General features: G+C 44.0%; 1 protein-coding gene across 1 annotated transcript in view; it reads left to right on the forward strand.

The window, feature by feature from the left end:
• The window catches only part of GARNL3 (GTPase activating Rap/RanGAP domain like 3), an 81199-nt gene that overhangs the window by 11277 nt on the left and 55696 nt on the right, over positions 1-14226 (forward strand). Inside the window, exon 2 of the mRNA XM_016210988.2 lies at positions 3121-3190. Within this exon, the coding sequence (XP_016066474.2) occupies positions 3121-3190 (70 nt within the window). The remainder of the gene's footprint in view (positions 1-3120; positions 3191-14226) is intronic.

The following is a 14226-nucleotide window of genomic DNA, read 5'->3' on the forward strand; positions in this document are numbered from 1 at the left end:
GGTGCCCATCATTTTGACCCACATTTCACCGGCCAGACTCTTACTGTTTGGGGTTCAGAAACAGAGTGATCTCTCAAGCCTATGCGGCCCTTAGTCTCTAGACTCTGTTCCCTTCTGTCTTTACTTGACACCCATCCAGCTCTTGCCTGGGCTTATCTCTTCCTTGTCACAAACCTTGCTGGGGTCAGCCAGCAGGAGCCAGCATTGCTCTGACCTGTCCAGCCACCTTCCCTAGAGCTGCCGGCTCAGAAGACACAGGCCCACCTTCTAAATGACTGTAGGTGTAAGTTTTACCACATATTTTGCTACTTTATAACATAGGTCTCCATCTTTCAGCCTCAGAGATCAGTTTCCACACTGGCTGCTGTCTGCCTACTAAACCAGTCCACATTTTAGGTTGTTGCTATGATAGCACCCCATTGTGAGATGCCGACTTCTGTATTAGTTCAGGTAACACAAAGGCTTTAGCAGGTGAACCCAAACTCTACGTGCTTCCCGAAATGTCCATTTCTTGCTCCCATCATACTCTAATACAGATGTTCTTGGAAGTGTGGGCTTCCACTTGGTCATTCAGAGACCCAGGTTTTTTCCATCTTGAAGCTCTGCCTTTCTGTGGATCCTTATAGTCCTCCCCACCTGCTGGCACTGGGGAGGGAGGAAGTATCCCTGTGGGATGTGCCTGGAAGTGGCCCACGTCACTTCTGCCCATATTCTCTTGGACAGAATGCAGTCATATGGTCACATTTGCTGCAAGAGTGGCCAGGAAATGCAGTCTGGCCACAGCCCAAGAGGAAAAGAGAACAGGTTTTGGTGTGCATACAGCAGGGCCTGCCTCTTGAGCCAGAACTGTCTGGACTGATGGAACAGTGACCAGGAACTTACCAGGGAGAATGTCAGCGGGCAGCCGGCCTCGGCTCTTGTGAGGATGCTATCGGGCAGTAGCTAGTAAGATCCAAATATGTGCAAATATCTTCATTAATGCAACAAACGTTTACGCAGGTCTACTCTGTGCCAGGCAGTGGGCCAGACACTGGGGACCTGGAGAAGTACAAAGATCCCCCTTGGAGCTCGGGCGAATCCCCTCTAATCACATTCTTTGTGCTGGAAGCCAAGGGGCCAGAGGGCCTGGGGAGGGAGAGAGGAGCGGGGAGGGTTTTGAAACATGGCTGCTTTGAGTGCATCCCACAGCCCTAGGAACGCCCCATGCAGTTCAGCCTGGTTCCCATCACTAGCACGCAGTCTCTGCAGCTTATCGGATGAAAGGCAGTTAGAGGGGGAAAGGGTCACTGAGAGCAGATGTTCCGTTTATATCTGCCTTGGTTTTTCTCATAGGACAGTTTTCTCTCTCTGAGGCTGCTCCAGGATGCAGAGTTGTCACCGGTTTTTATTTGTCTCTGGCACTGTCCTTGGCCCCCTGGGTGGTACTGAGGGCAGCATAGGGTGGGGCCCAGAGCTGGGGCCTGCTCTTTTCACATTCATGGCCCTTTGTGTTAGAAGCTGCTGCTGGTGTTGACTGCACAGTGCACCCAGTGACAACTGAAGAGGTTGCCAAGATCTGGGCACACAGAGCTTTCCATCAACAGCCATTGAGCCCCTGCTCTGTGCCCGGCCTCTGTCCAGTGTGTGGACCCTCCTCTCATTAGAGCTACTCCCTCTCGGTAATTCAGGGCGGCCGGGGGAAAGCTCTCAAAACTGCTCTGTAGGGCAGTGGCAGCCTTCTCCAGGAAGGTTTTCAAAATGAGCCGCGAAGATGGACAGAGAGGACATATTTAACATGGACCAGAACAGGCCATGGAGGGGAGTTTTAAAATTTCTTTCAGAGGTTTTATTTTGGTAGAAAATCATGTCACTAGAAGCAGGAAGGTATTATCTAGGACACCCTTCCAAGCTGCATCCGTTAATGTGCTGCACATTTTCAGCTAAGGAAGTGAGAACTACAACAGGTTAAATTTCTCATAAGATTAATTCTGCCATCTCTGTGAAATGGTGGAAGCAGAATACCATTAGACTGTCTAATCTCATTTCTCTCACGCTGTCTTTCCCGGAGCCTATCAGATAGTGTCCTGGCAGAGAGGCAGCCCTGTGGCTGCTAAGCGTCAGCCGCTCTCTTTCTGAGCCTTACCACGAGGGCTGTAATTAGAAAATGTAGCCCACCTTTTAAGGGAGATGAGAAGGTACTAACTGTCCCTTTCTTTGCATGTCAGATCCCAAATGTTTTGGCTTTTTAAACATGTAATTCTTCTGTCACTTTAGCTTTTTATTAGCTATTTGCATGACATATTAAAACAAAACTTATTAAAACTGTTTGCATTTGCGGATCTCTGATGGTTTCATGAGTACTGTTTGGGGTCCTAACTAGTCAATAAGATGTGTCTTTTGAGTGTGTAACTATGTGTTTAAGATGCAAATGCAGGAATAATTTTGCCCTTGCTTTAATTGCTCTTCTTCAATAACTTGTGATTTTTCTTATCTGATTTAAGTCTCTTTTGAGGGGAGGAGGTGGGAAAGTATTAGCTACTGCTGTGTCAAAACTGAATATATTTGGAAGTTGGATATTTAGATATTTTTTTAGCCCTTGTCTTTTTCATTTTGTCATACTGTCATAAATTAGAGGGGGGTGGAGCCAACCAGGATTTTGAAGATTTTTTTTTCCTCCTAAAGTTTTATTTCTCCTATATAGCATCAAAAAAATGCTGGTTATTTTTATTGCAATATTTGGGACAAAGAGGCTCTCTTAATGAAAGATAATTGCAAGCTTTGTTCCTTGCCTCAAGTTTACTGCACGGTTTCTCTCCCCTTTGCTTGTACTGAAATGAAATTATAAACCACCAGTAGCCTTGGAAATTTCAATCGATTCCAAATGACTAAATATTTAATTCAATCACTGCCTAGACTTCCAGGGATGACTCGGGCGTTTTTCTTTTCACTGAGGGCTCCATGAGAGCCGGGCTCTGCAATGGCTGCTGAGGCCTGTGTCTGTTGCAAGGAGGCTCCCCTGCAGTGAGGAGCTGGGGCCAGCCTGTTCCACAGCAGCCCTTTTTTGCAAATGGTAGTCGATTTTTGCAGAAGGTTTGTGACCAGATCGCTATGTATAATACTGATGAAGCATTTTTGTTCCAGCTCTGTCTCGGAAGACCTAGGCTGTAGACGTGGGGATTTCAGTAGGAAACATTATGGATCTGTGGAGCTGGTAAGTTTACTCTGCCTGTTCAGTGGTGGTACATTGATTTGGATTTAGAGAGGCTCGCCAAGCTCATCAGATCTTTTGTTGTATATTTACTGTTAGACCATGTGAGGACAGTGTAAAGATTGGATGCGAATAAATGACTGTTAGAAAACTGTAATAATCTGATCATCTTCATCTGTTTTTATTGTTACGTACTTTTCATCTGTGCCTTTCAGTTTGTTAAAAACATGTGGCTGGGTATTTTTCTCTGTCAATGATATACATCATTTAAAAAATGACTTATGAATTAGGAAAGCTTTTGGTTTTTATGTTATTGTGTTCCTAAAAGTTTATAATCTAGTTTTGGAGGTTTGAATATTATTGAAATACGTATTTTGATTTTTTTTTTTGTACCTTTGCTCTCTGGGTATGTGATGGGAGTTAGGATGTTTATGAGATTTTTTTTTTCCTGTTAAAAGTATACCTGTTGGACTAGATAAATGCCTGTAATAGATGATCAATATTTGGAATGAAATACATTTTCCTTAATGAGGGACATTGGGGTTTGTGTTATGATATTTAAAACTAGTATGCTTTCATTTTAAAAGAGGCATAATGAAGGCATATAATAGCCTCAGTTTTTTTTAAAGACAGAATTGTGATTTTTTTCCTAATCGCATAGAAATTTAAACGCATTTTCAGGAAAATGTGCTCATAAAATTCTCTTAATTATTATTTAACATTATTAAAAACATTAAATTTATTATTTCTATTTACAGAAAAATGAGTTGATTGGATCCATTTGCATAGTACCCAATTATCCCCCATTAATATAAGCTGCATTCTTACAGGGCTTCAGTAGGAGAAAAACCCCAGAGCTGTGTACCAGTAGCATCCTACTTGAATTCAAGCATATACTACAGGCTCGACTGTGCACCTGCCCAGGGCTGAATATTCTTGAAAATATAAAATAAGTAAAAGATGCTGTCCTTGTTCTTAAGGCGCTTCCTGCCCTTCAGCTGGGCTGATAAGATACATAAAATATCTAAAGAATTCATTTAGTCACACAAAAGACACATTGAATGACTCAGTGCCAGTTCTGGGTCAGACACCATAAACTCAGACCACCACCTCCCCTAAGGAGCGTGTGTGCAACTATAACTCAGGTTGGGAACTGGTAAATATTGTGAGAGGTACACTATAGGACTTTGCGGGGGTTGAGAGAAGGGAGGGAGCAGCCCATTGTGGCCAGGGATCTTGGGGAAGCGGCCTGGAAGGCCTCAAGGAATCTGAAGGATGTGGCTTAGTGGCAAAGAAGATAAGACAGTAAGATATTTTCCAATGTTGTGATTTGGGGCAGTGGTGTACTTGAAGGGCAGTGAGCACATGGTTCTGCCCAGCAGAGAGTGTAAAGCAGCAGAGCTTCGTGGTTATAAAGCAAGTAGGCTTTGGAATCAGAAAGGCCTGGGTTCCTATACCAGCTCCATCACTTGTTATCTCTGTGAACTTCTCTGAACCTCAGTGGTGCTTAAGGCCTGTGCTCTGAAATTATTCTGGTTTCATCATTTACTAGTGGTGTGATCTTGGACTTCTTTTGGCCTCAGTATTCTCATCTATGAAATGGGCATATTAATATTATCTACCTTATAGAGTTGTTAGAGGATCAAATGAGATAATTAATGCACAGAAGCATAATCCATGTTAACTAGCTATAGTAGTAAAGATGAAATGTGGTAGCAAAAGTAGAACCTTGACTCTCAGGTGAAGACTTTGAACCTGATCTGATAAGTAGTGTGGAGCTCTCATAAATAGTGGGAGTGGTGTTGGGGAGAGACAGCGCAGGATGAAAGATAGACCCTTTCTAGACTTGTGGAATTCGCAGAATATCAGACTGGAAGGTTCTTGAAAGCAGTGGTTTCAAACTTGAACAGGCATCAGAGTGACCTGGAAACTTTATTAAAACAGCTTGCTGGACCCCATCCCCAGAGTTTCCAATTCAGTAGATCTGGGGTTAACCCAGAATTTTCCTTTCTAACAAGCTGCCAGATGATGTTGATGCTGCTGTTCCCAGGACCACACGGGAAGAAACCCTGCCTCTGGAGAATCCCAGACTAGCCATCCATTATCCCCAAAGTTCCCCAATCCAGTTGTTCAGGTTTTTATTTTGGAGCCATGACTTTGTGTGTGTAATTGACCTTTTAAAATATTGGAAAGTAAATTTTAAATACATTTTAAAATTCTATGCATAATGTCACCACCCTGCAGCAAGTGTTTTTGTCTCCTTTTGGTACCTTCTAGTCTTTACAGCTACAAATGTCCTTTCTGCACAGTGGTAATGAAATTACAGATTTCATTTTGCATTCCTCTTTCTCCATCTAACTGCATTTTGCAAATATCATCTTCTTACTATGTGGTCTTCGGTGTCTTTATTCTAATTGGCGCATGATTGCCCCAGATGGCGATAAATAGTTCTTTGTGTAACGGTTTCCTCCTTTTGTAACATCGGGTTGTCTCTAGTCTCCCCATGTGATAAATGACACCCAGTGGCGGTTGGCGTGGTGGAGATAAAGGACGTGAGTGAAGTCTCATTTTTGCTGTCTAAGGATCTCTTGAAATCCTGACTGCAGTCCGAGGAAGGAGACGCGTCTCTCACCTATGAACCGCGGAGGATTATTAAATTAAACCCCCGGTTATGTGTTATGTTTATGAGAACATGAATTGAACTTTTCTTACACCTGGTTTGATGAATATTCTTGGGAATCTCAAAGGTTGTGGGGGTTACCCAGGATTCTGTGCAATTGAAATTTTCGCATATACTTGTCCTGACCTTGAACAAATTAGGGGGAAGCCCTCGTGGAGAACTGAGCGTGGCTGCTCGAAGGGCTCAGGTGTCACTTGGGTGTGCATTTGGTGAGAGCGTGGGTGCTCCGCGCCCTGCAGACTCACGGGGAGGCTCTCCGCCCTCACGCAGCAGCTGTTCGCTGAAGGCCTGGCCTGGGCTGAGGGGAGGGAAAGGCGTCCTGCTCTCCTGGAGCTGTGGCCCAGCTTTAGAAACCCGCTGCCGCGAACTGTGAGCCCGCAGCTGCTGCTTAACTGGCCCCGGCCGTGTTCCCTGCCTTAACAGAGGCCTGCCCAGTCCAGCTCCAGGGGGAAGTAATTCACCCGCACGAAGTGCAGAGAGGCCCTGGCCGCGTGTGGCTGGAAGCCACCAGAAGCTCCTCTGTTTCTGTAATGCCCCTGTGATTTCTCAGCTTCGCTTACCCTGCGTGCCTGTGTGGGTGCCTCTGTGCAGACCAGCTCCCCCTGACTGCCGGCTGCCTCTGTCCTGCCCATTTCTCCCAGCAGTGCAGCTTTCTTCATACTTTTTTTTTTTATTGTGGAAAAATATACACAACATAAAATTGACCATTTTTAAGTGTACATTCAGGGACATTAAGTACACTCAATCATGTTATGCAACCATCAATCACCACCATCCACTTTCAGAGCATTTTTTAATTACCCCAAACAGAAACCATCCCCATTACACAGTACATAACTCCATATCCCCTCCTCCCCGGCCCCATAACCTGTATTTTATTTTCTGTCACTCTGAATTTGTCTAGTCTAGGTACCTCATGCACGTGGAATTATATAATACCTGTCCTATTCTGTCTGGTTTATTTCACTTATCATAATATTTTCTAGGTTCATCTGTGGTATAGCATCTATCAGTGTTTCATTGCTTTTATGGTTGAATTATATTCCACTGTGTATATACCACATTTTGTTTATTCATTTATCGATGGATGCTGGTTTCTTACTTTTTAGCCATTGTGAATAATATTGCTATGAGCATGGGTGTACAGGTATGTGCTCAAGTCCCTGCATTCAATTCCTTTGGGTATATTAGCAAGGAGCGGAATACACATTTGACATTTCCACCAGCAATACACAAGCGTTCCAGTTTCCCCACATTCTCACCAACGCTTGTTATTTCTCCCTTTTTTATAGCCACACTAGTGGGTGTGAAGTGGTACCCCCTAGTTGTTTTGACTTTCCTTACACTAATGAGTAATGATGCTGAGATCTTCTCATGTGTTTATTGGCCATTTGTGTATCTTCTTTGGAGAAATGCTATTCAAATCCTTTGACCATTTTTTAACGGGTTGTTTGTTTTGTTATTGTTGACTTGTAGGAGTTCTTAATATATTCTGGATATTAATTCCTTATCAGATATATGATTTGCAAATATTTTCTCTTCTTTTGTGGATTGACTTTTACTCTGTTGGCAGTGTTCTTTGATGCACAAGTTTTTAGTTTTCGTGAAGTCCAATTATCTATTTTTTTCTTTTGTTGCCTGAACTTTTAGTATCATATCCAAGAAATCATTGCCAAATCCAGTGTCATGAAGATTTCTCCATATGTTTTCTTCTTAGAGTTTTATAGTTGCAGCTTTTGCATTTATGTCTTTGATCCGTTTTAAGTTTTGTATGTGGTATTAGGTAAGGGTCCAGCTTCATTCTTTTGCATGTGAATATCCAGCTTTTCTAGCACCATTTGTTGAAAAGACTGTCCTTTTCCCATTGAATGCTCTTGATACCCTTGTTGAATATCAATTGACCATGTATGCAAGGGGCAATTTCTGAGCTTTCTCTTCTGTTTCATTGAACTATATGTCTGTCCTTATGCCAGAGTGATGTTTTAAAATATTGATAATACCATGTCTTTTCTTTCTAAAAACCCTTCATTGGCTGCCCATTGCACTTCACATCCAGATCCTTCACGAGAGCCTGCGTGATCCCTGCCCTGCCCCACCTCTCATGCCTTCTCCCCTGCCACTCACGCACCATGCTCCAGACATCTGGCCTTATTTTGGTCTCTAGAACACATAGAGTTCTTGTCTGTTTCAGGGCCTTTGCACTTACTGTTTCTTCTCCCTGGAATAGGCTTCCCCAGCACTTCTCAGGGCTGGTCTCAGTTTAAGTGCCACCTCCTCAGAGAGGCCTCCCTGACTACCCTACCTAAAGTAGTCCCCCTCTCTGTGTTATTCATTCTCTACTCAGCATCCTATTTATTTTCTTTATAGAATTTATCACAGTCTGTATTTATTTCATTGATTTGTTTGGTAACTACTCTCATCCACTAGAGATAGTTCCTTCTCTCATCCACAAGGAACCATGGCTGTCTTGTTCACTCTTGCATTCTAGGCTCTGTCACATAATAAGTTCTCACTAAATGTTCTTTATTACTAACTTGATTTCCAGCCCCCAGTCTCCCTGGTCTTACAGCTCTGTTACCCATTATAGTCTGTTCTAATTTCAAAATCCAGGTAGCACATTATGGATTGGCTGCTCTGGGTCAGGTATCTATCCCTGATTCACACAGTTGGGTTCAGGGTAGTGGGGTCATGTGATATGAACAGGGCCTCCCAGCTCCTCAGCAGAGTCTGTGGACAGGGCAGATTCTCTCTGAAGAAAATGTAGGCAACAGTCAGTTTCAAAGAGCAGGAGCTGGGCAGGAATCCCCCTGAATGTGTCTCTTGCATCCCCTCATAGAGTAGATGATTTAAAAGCTCAAACTCAGAGCACCTGGTAAAAATGTCTTCCTCTGCTAGTGGACTCTTATCCCTGACACTTTTTAAGTCCTATAAACAAGGGCATAGACGATCAGCTCCCTAAGAGCAGGAGTCGCGGCTCTTTGTTTACCCGTATGCCTGGTACCAGCGCAATGCCCAGCACTCGGTACTTAGTAAGCACTGGTTGAATGAGCCGATGGTTCAGTTTGGTCGAAGTTAGAGAGGAGCCTAACCCATCAAAAAATATAGAAAGGAAAGGAAAAACAAGCCTCTTTGATTCCCCCTCCCCCCCAATGCAGTTCGACTCATTAGCTCGCAGTGCTTTCCGTCCAACGCGAATGCCATTTTTCTTCCCGATGGTCTCGTGACAGCCTTCTGAGCAAGGCACAGCGATTACACCATCGACCACTCTTCATCACTGTGTATTGAAACCTGTCAGGAACAGCGTCAGACCGTTTGTAGCTTTCATTGATCTTTTCTTGGCCTTTGACTCAGTGGAAAAGACACTGCTGTGTTATGAATGATAAATGGCATGGAAACAATGTGGACCCCTGCACAGCCTACATCGTGCTACTTCTCGGGAAGTCACAATCTGCAAGTGATTTCAAGTCAGGATAAAACAGGGTAGAGTATTGTCTGTTCCTTTGTCAACTTGAACCTTAATGACTGAAGCCCGCATTGGTCGAGCTGCCTGCTCCCTGCCGTATCTGAAAGGAACCTGTCACTGCTCCTCTCTGAGGAGAGCGTGGTTTTGTTGTTACGGACTCAGGGGAGCCTCAGAGGGTATTTGTCTGTGCTATTAAATTATTATCAAAAGAAGGGTTTACTGTAGACTTGCCCAGCATCTGCAGATTTTCACATTTGAGGTTTCAACTGATCGAGGACTCCTGAAGCCTGGCGTGTGCTCACCTGTACTTTTGCTCAGGCACAGATCTGAATCAAGAGTGTGGGCTGTGTGCAGAAAGATGACTCTTGGCTAATGAGTGATTTAGCTGCGTGTCCAGTATCCCTAACTCAGCGCAGCTTTGTTCTCTATTTAGAGTTGAGTAGGCTTTTTTTTGTTTTCATGGGCATTTTATGGGAGAAATTATATTCTATGTGGTATTACCAAATTGAGAGATTAGCAAAGGTACCAGCATATTTCCCTCAGGAACATCAAAACGTCAGGACTTCAACATTCTACAGCTGGAGCCATGCTGACAGATGTTCTCAGTATGTAACTGCTCGGGCGTAAGCTTTTAGAGCAGGTTGACTCACGTAGGTACCACAGCATTTATCTCAGCGCATTCACCAGTAAGTTAACCTAGTTGAAAGCTGTAGGGGCTTTGGGGGGCATTTTTGATGCCTCTGTGGGCGATGGCAATGCTGACTTTGAACCTTTTCCAAGACTAAAATTATTGCAACTATTTTTGGTGAGGTAGAACTTGGAGACCTTAACCATATAATTATTTATGCATCAGAATAGAACCAGAAATCTTTTGTTAAGATTATTATTGTGTTATTGTTATTAATAGTTTCAACATTTATGGAATGCTTACTGTGTACCAGTCACCAAATACATGCTTTAGGTGCATTTACCTGTTTAATACTCAGAGCCCTAGACGGCAGGTATTATTTGATCATGCCTCACACTTTGGGTGCTCAGAAGACATTTGCAGACATTGAATGGATCCCCATTTAACTGCTGATTTCAAAGAGGTCCTACAGCTAGTGAGTGGAGGGAGAGAGAGAGAGAGCGAGAGAGTGAAAGAGCGCGAGCACACCGCTCCCCAAGGGCACTTGACTCTCTCCCACATGACCAGGTATTAGCTGCTAGAAGATGAGTTTTGCTAAAAATCTGGTGTCTGATAAATTCTTTTTCTTTTCTTAAAACTTTTATATTTCTTCCCATTCTTTGCGTGCTAAGTGTGCCTGTGCATGCTGATATACTTTTCTGATTATAAAAGGAATACATGCTCATTATAAAACATTTGAAATGTACCAAAAAGCACAAGAAAATTAAATTCATCTGTAATCCTACCACCTATGGATAATCACTGTTAAGATTTAGTGTAGTAATTAAATTTAGTAATTAAATTTATATACAGAATGGCTTTACATATTTTATTGTGCTTCTTTACTTAAAAACAAAGTATAATAATCTTTTGAAGGCATAGATACTCTTCTACAAACAATTTTGTCTCCTCCCATCCAAGTCTCTTATTTCTTCTTCATGTCTAATTGTGTTGGCTACTATTGGAGAACAATAATAAATATCATGGTTGCAGGCATCCCTGTCCTAGAGTTCCAGGGAAGTTTTTTAGGCAGTACATGAGAGTAGCTTTTCTCCATCGTTACATATCTGAGAATATCTCAGGTTATGCCTTCCACAAGAACAACTTGGCTGGTTTTAAATTTCTGAGTCATCACCTCTTTCTCTTAAAACTTCACAAATTTCTGTTAGTTTCATGTTAGTTTCCTAGGCCTGCTGTAACAAATTACCACAAACCAAATGGCTTAGAAAAACAGAAAAAATTTTCTCTCATAGTTCTAGAGGCTAGAAGGTCCAGAATTAAGATATTAGCAGGGCCGTGCTCCCTCTCTGAAGGCTCTAGGGGGAAATCAGTCCTTGCTTCTTTTAGGTTCTGGGATTGCCAGCCATCCCTGACCCCCTTTGGCTGGCAGCCACATCCCTCCAGTCTCCGGTACTGTCATCATATGGCCTTCTTTCCCAAGCCTCTATGTCTGCACCTCTCTTTTCTCTTATAAAGTCACCAGCCATTGGACTTAGCCCCCCCCCCCAACCTGTATGAGCCCATCTTAATTATACCTTAATTATACTTGCAGAGAGGTCTGCAAGTGAGGGCACATTCTGAGGTTCCAGGTGGATGTAAATTTTAGGGAGACGCTCTTCTGCCCTTGAGTGTTCTTAAGAGAAGTCCGAGGTATATTAATTGATTTTCTTTCTTGGTAACCTTTCCTGTCTGGATTTTTCTCAGATATTTTCCTCTATTCCTTTATTCTTTTATTTTAAAATTGTTTCCTATGATTTCTTATGTGTTTCTCTTTTCATTAACTTTGCCAAGAACATTGCATCTTAGTGATTCTTAGACCCGGCTCTTCTGTCGGGGCTGAGTATTTTCTTCTGCTCTATCTGTCAGTATTGCTCATTTTCCCCCCGAAGCAGTAAGAAAGGCCTTTTGTCCTGTCCTCCATACTGTCTTTTCTTCCTCCTAGTATTTCGCTCCGTTTCATTCTGGAAAGACGTCTCCGACGATGGCCTTATTACCGTCCGTGCCCTGCAGTGAACGTGTAGCTCTCCTCCAGTGAGGGTTTCCTTCGGCTATTTGCAGATTTTAGTCCTTTCTTCCTTTATCTTCCCCACTTCCACCAGCTTTATACACTCATTGCAGAGATCACATCTTCTGTCTTATAAAATTTTCTAAAATTTTATTTTGGTTTTATTGTAAAAGTGATATATTTCCTTTTTTAGTTTTCAGGATCATATGTAGCATTTTTTTTTCAAAGCTCCATGTTGGATTTTTTTTTTCTTTTTTTACAAAATCTTCAAACAAAGAGAGCTATTCAGACGGCGTGTTTGTCAACAGACAGCGCGCATAGCCGCCCCTCAGCTGTCGCCATCCGTTTAGGGGCCGCGGCTCCGCTGCCCACGGCGCAGGGCGGCCTGATCACCAGTGACCCCGCGGCGCGGCCTTGCGGAGCTCTGCTGGAGCGCGACAGGCTGCTCCCCGGGCTTGGCTTGTGGCTGCTCTGAACCGGTGGCTCCAGAACTTACACATCTGGAGGGGCTCAGGGGGCTACAGGCAGCAGTCTGGTTGGAAGAGGAGGAATGTCCGCTCAGCTCTGTACATAAGCCGGAGAAAACGGTAGATTCAGGAGCTGGATGGAGATTATGAAGAGGGGAAATCTCTCCCCATCCCCAGCCATGCTTTGGTGCCAACTGCTCTGCCCCTGGGATGCTTCCTGTCATCCCCCCACCTGTGGCACTTTGCTTCTGAAGACTGCATTTTCTAAAAAGGATGTTCCCTTCCTCCCGCTGACTTCCCGCCCAGTGTTTTCTTGGAGAGATGCTAGTTTGGCTGCGGCCACCTCAAAATGCAGTGCCCGTGCAGTGACAGGATGGCTCCCAGTGTTTTAGTTTGACTGTCTAGCCCCAGTGTCTCCCAACCAAGATGAGAGAGCGGAGGGAAGGATGAAGTGCCCTCGGATTCCTCTGCTAGCCACAGGTTTGCTGTTTGGGCAATAAAGCCAGTGACCAGCCATGCTTTCAGTTCTGTCATTGGCTCTATAGTAAGTAGAAACGCCCTGATATTTGGCCACAGGGCAGGCAGCTTTCTTTAGACTCATGAATTGTCATCTTTTGTGCCAAATCTTTGTACAGGTATTTTACTGGGATCCCAGGGGCTGCTAGTCAGGTGTTATTTTAATGAGGAAACCAAGATAGATATATTTTGAAAGGAGGGTTAGATGACAGTACTCATCCTTACTTGCCTCACATTTCTCAGTAAAATAGGTAGAAAGGTCATCTCTTAAAAGAAAGGGTGTTCCTGGGATGGTGACCAACAAGGACAGACAGGAGTTGTCATGGGAAGTGAAAAAGGAATGGGTGAAAGAAGTGAGGATCTCGCCATGGTCAAGAGCATGCGCTTGTGGTGGGCCTGGCCGGATGGAAGCATTTGTTTCTCTGAGCAGAGACAAGGAAAGGGGAGAGTTTTCTGGGTGGGTGGTGGAGAGCTGGGACTCGGCTCGGGGGGCACGAGAAGTCAGCAGCGCGCAAGATCCGTGTGTCGGTCAGTGCAGTGTTGATGTGATTCTCCACAGACGCCCAGCTAGAACGTGTACCAAAAAGAGTCAGAGTGGGTTACAAGCTGGCTACTGTCGTCACGGAGCTACACCAGCGCATGTGAGAGCATATTGGGTTTTCGTAACGGGTGGCAAAGCCACGAAGTCAAGGGAAGTTATTAGATTTGACAAAGCAGAAGGCTATGAGCTCAGAACATCGGATCGATCACTGTGATGGATGGTGAGTTTGCTAAGGATGGCAGCCAAGGATTGACAATGCTTAAAAAAACCTGAGCCCAGATCCGAGGCCTTGGTGGTTCTCCTTTAGGCCTGGACCCTCCCTCTTCCAACATACGCACACACACTTTTTTTTATGGAAACATTTAAACTTTCACCCCTCTGAACAGCACTTTCTAATTCGGGGTGTGTGTGTGTGTGTGTGTGTGTGTGTGTGTGTGTGTGTGTGTGTGTGTGTGTGTGTTGGCGGAGGGGGGTGGTTGAGAGCTGGGACTCTCTCTCTGGTCTGTGGTCTGCATATACAGGGTCAAATGGATCTTCTTTGTATTTTTAAAAAAAATCTGCTTGTGTTAGAAATCATTTCTCAGAGGTCCCGTATATCTTCCAGAATAAATTGCATTACAGCAATGAAACCTTCTCCAGTTCCCCGAGGCAGAGTTGGCTGTCCAGCCTCTGACCTCCCCCAGCACCCCATTCGTGCTTC

This window comes from Miniopterus natalensis, chromosome 12 (genome assembly GCF_054644295.1).
Source record: "Miniopterus natalensis isolate mMinNat1 chromosome 12, mMinNat1.hap1, whole genome shotgun sequence".
Classification (NCBI taxonomy): domain Eukaryota; kingdom Metazoa; phylum Chordata; class Mammalia; order Chiroptera; family Miniopteridae; genus Miniopterus; species Miniopterus natalensis.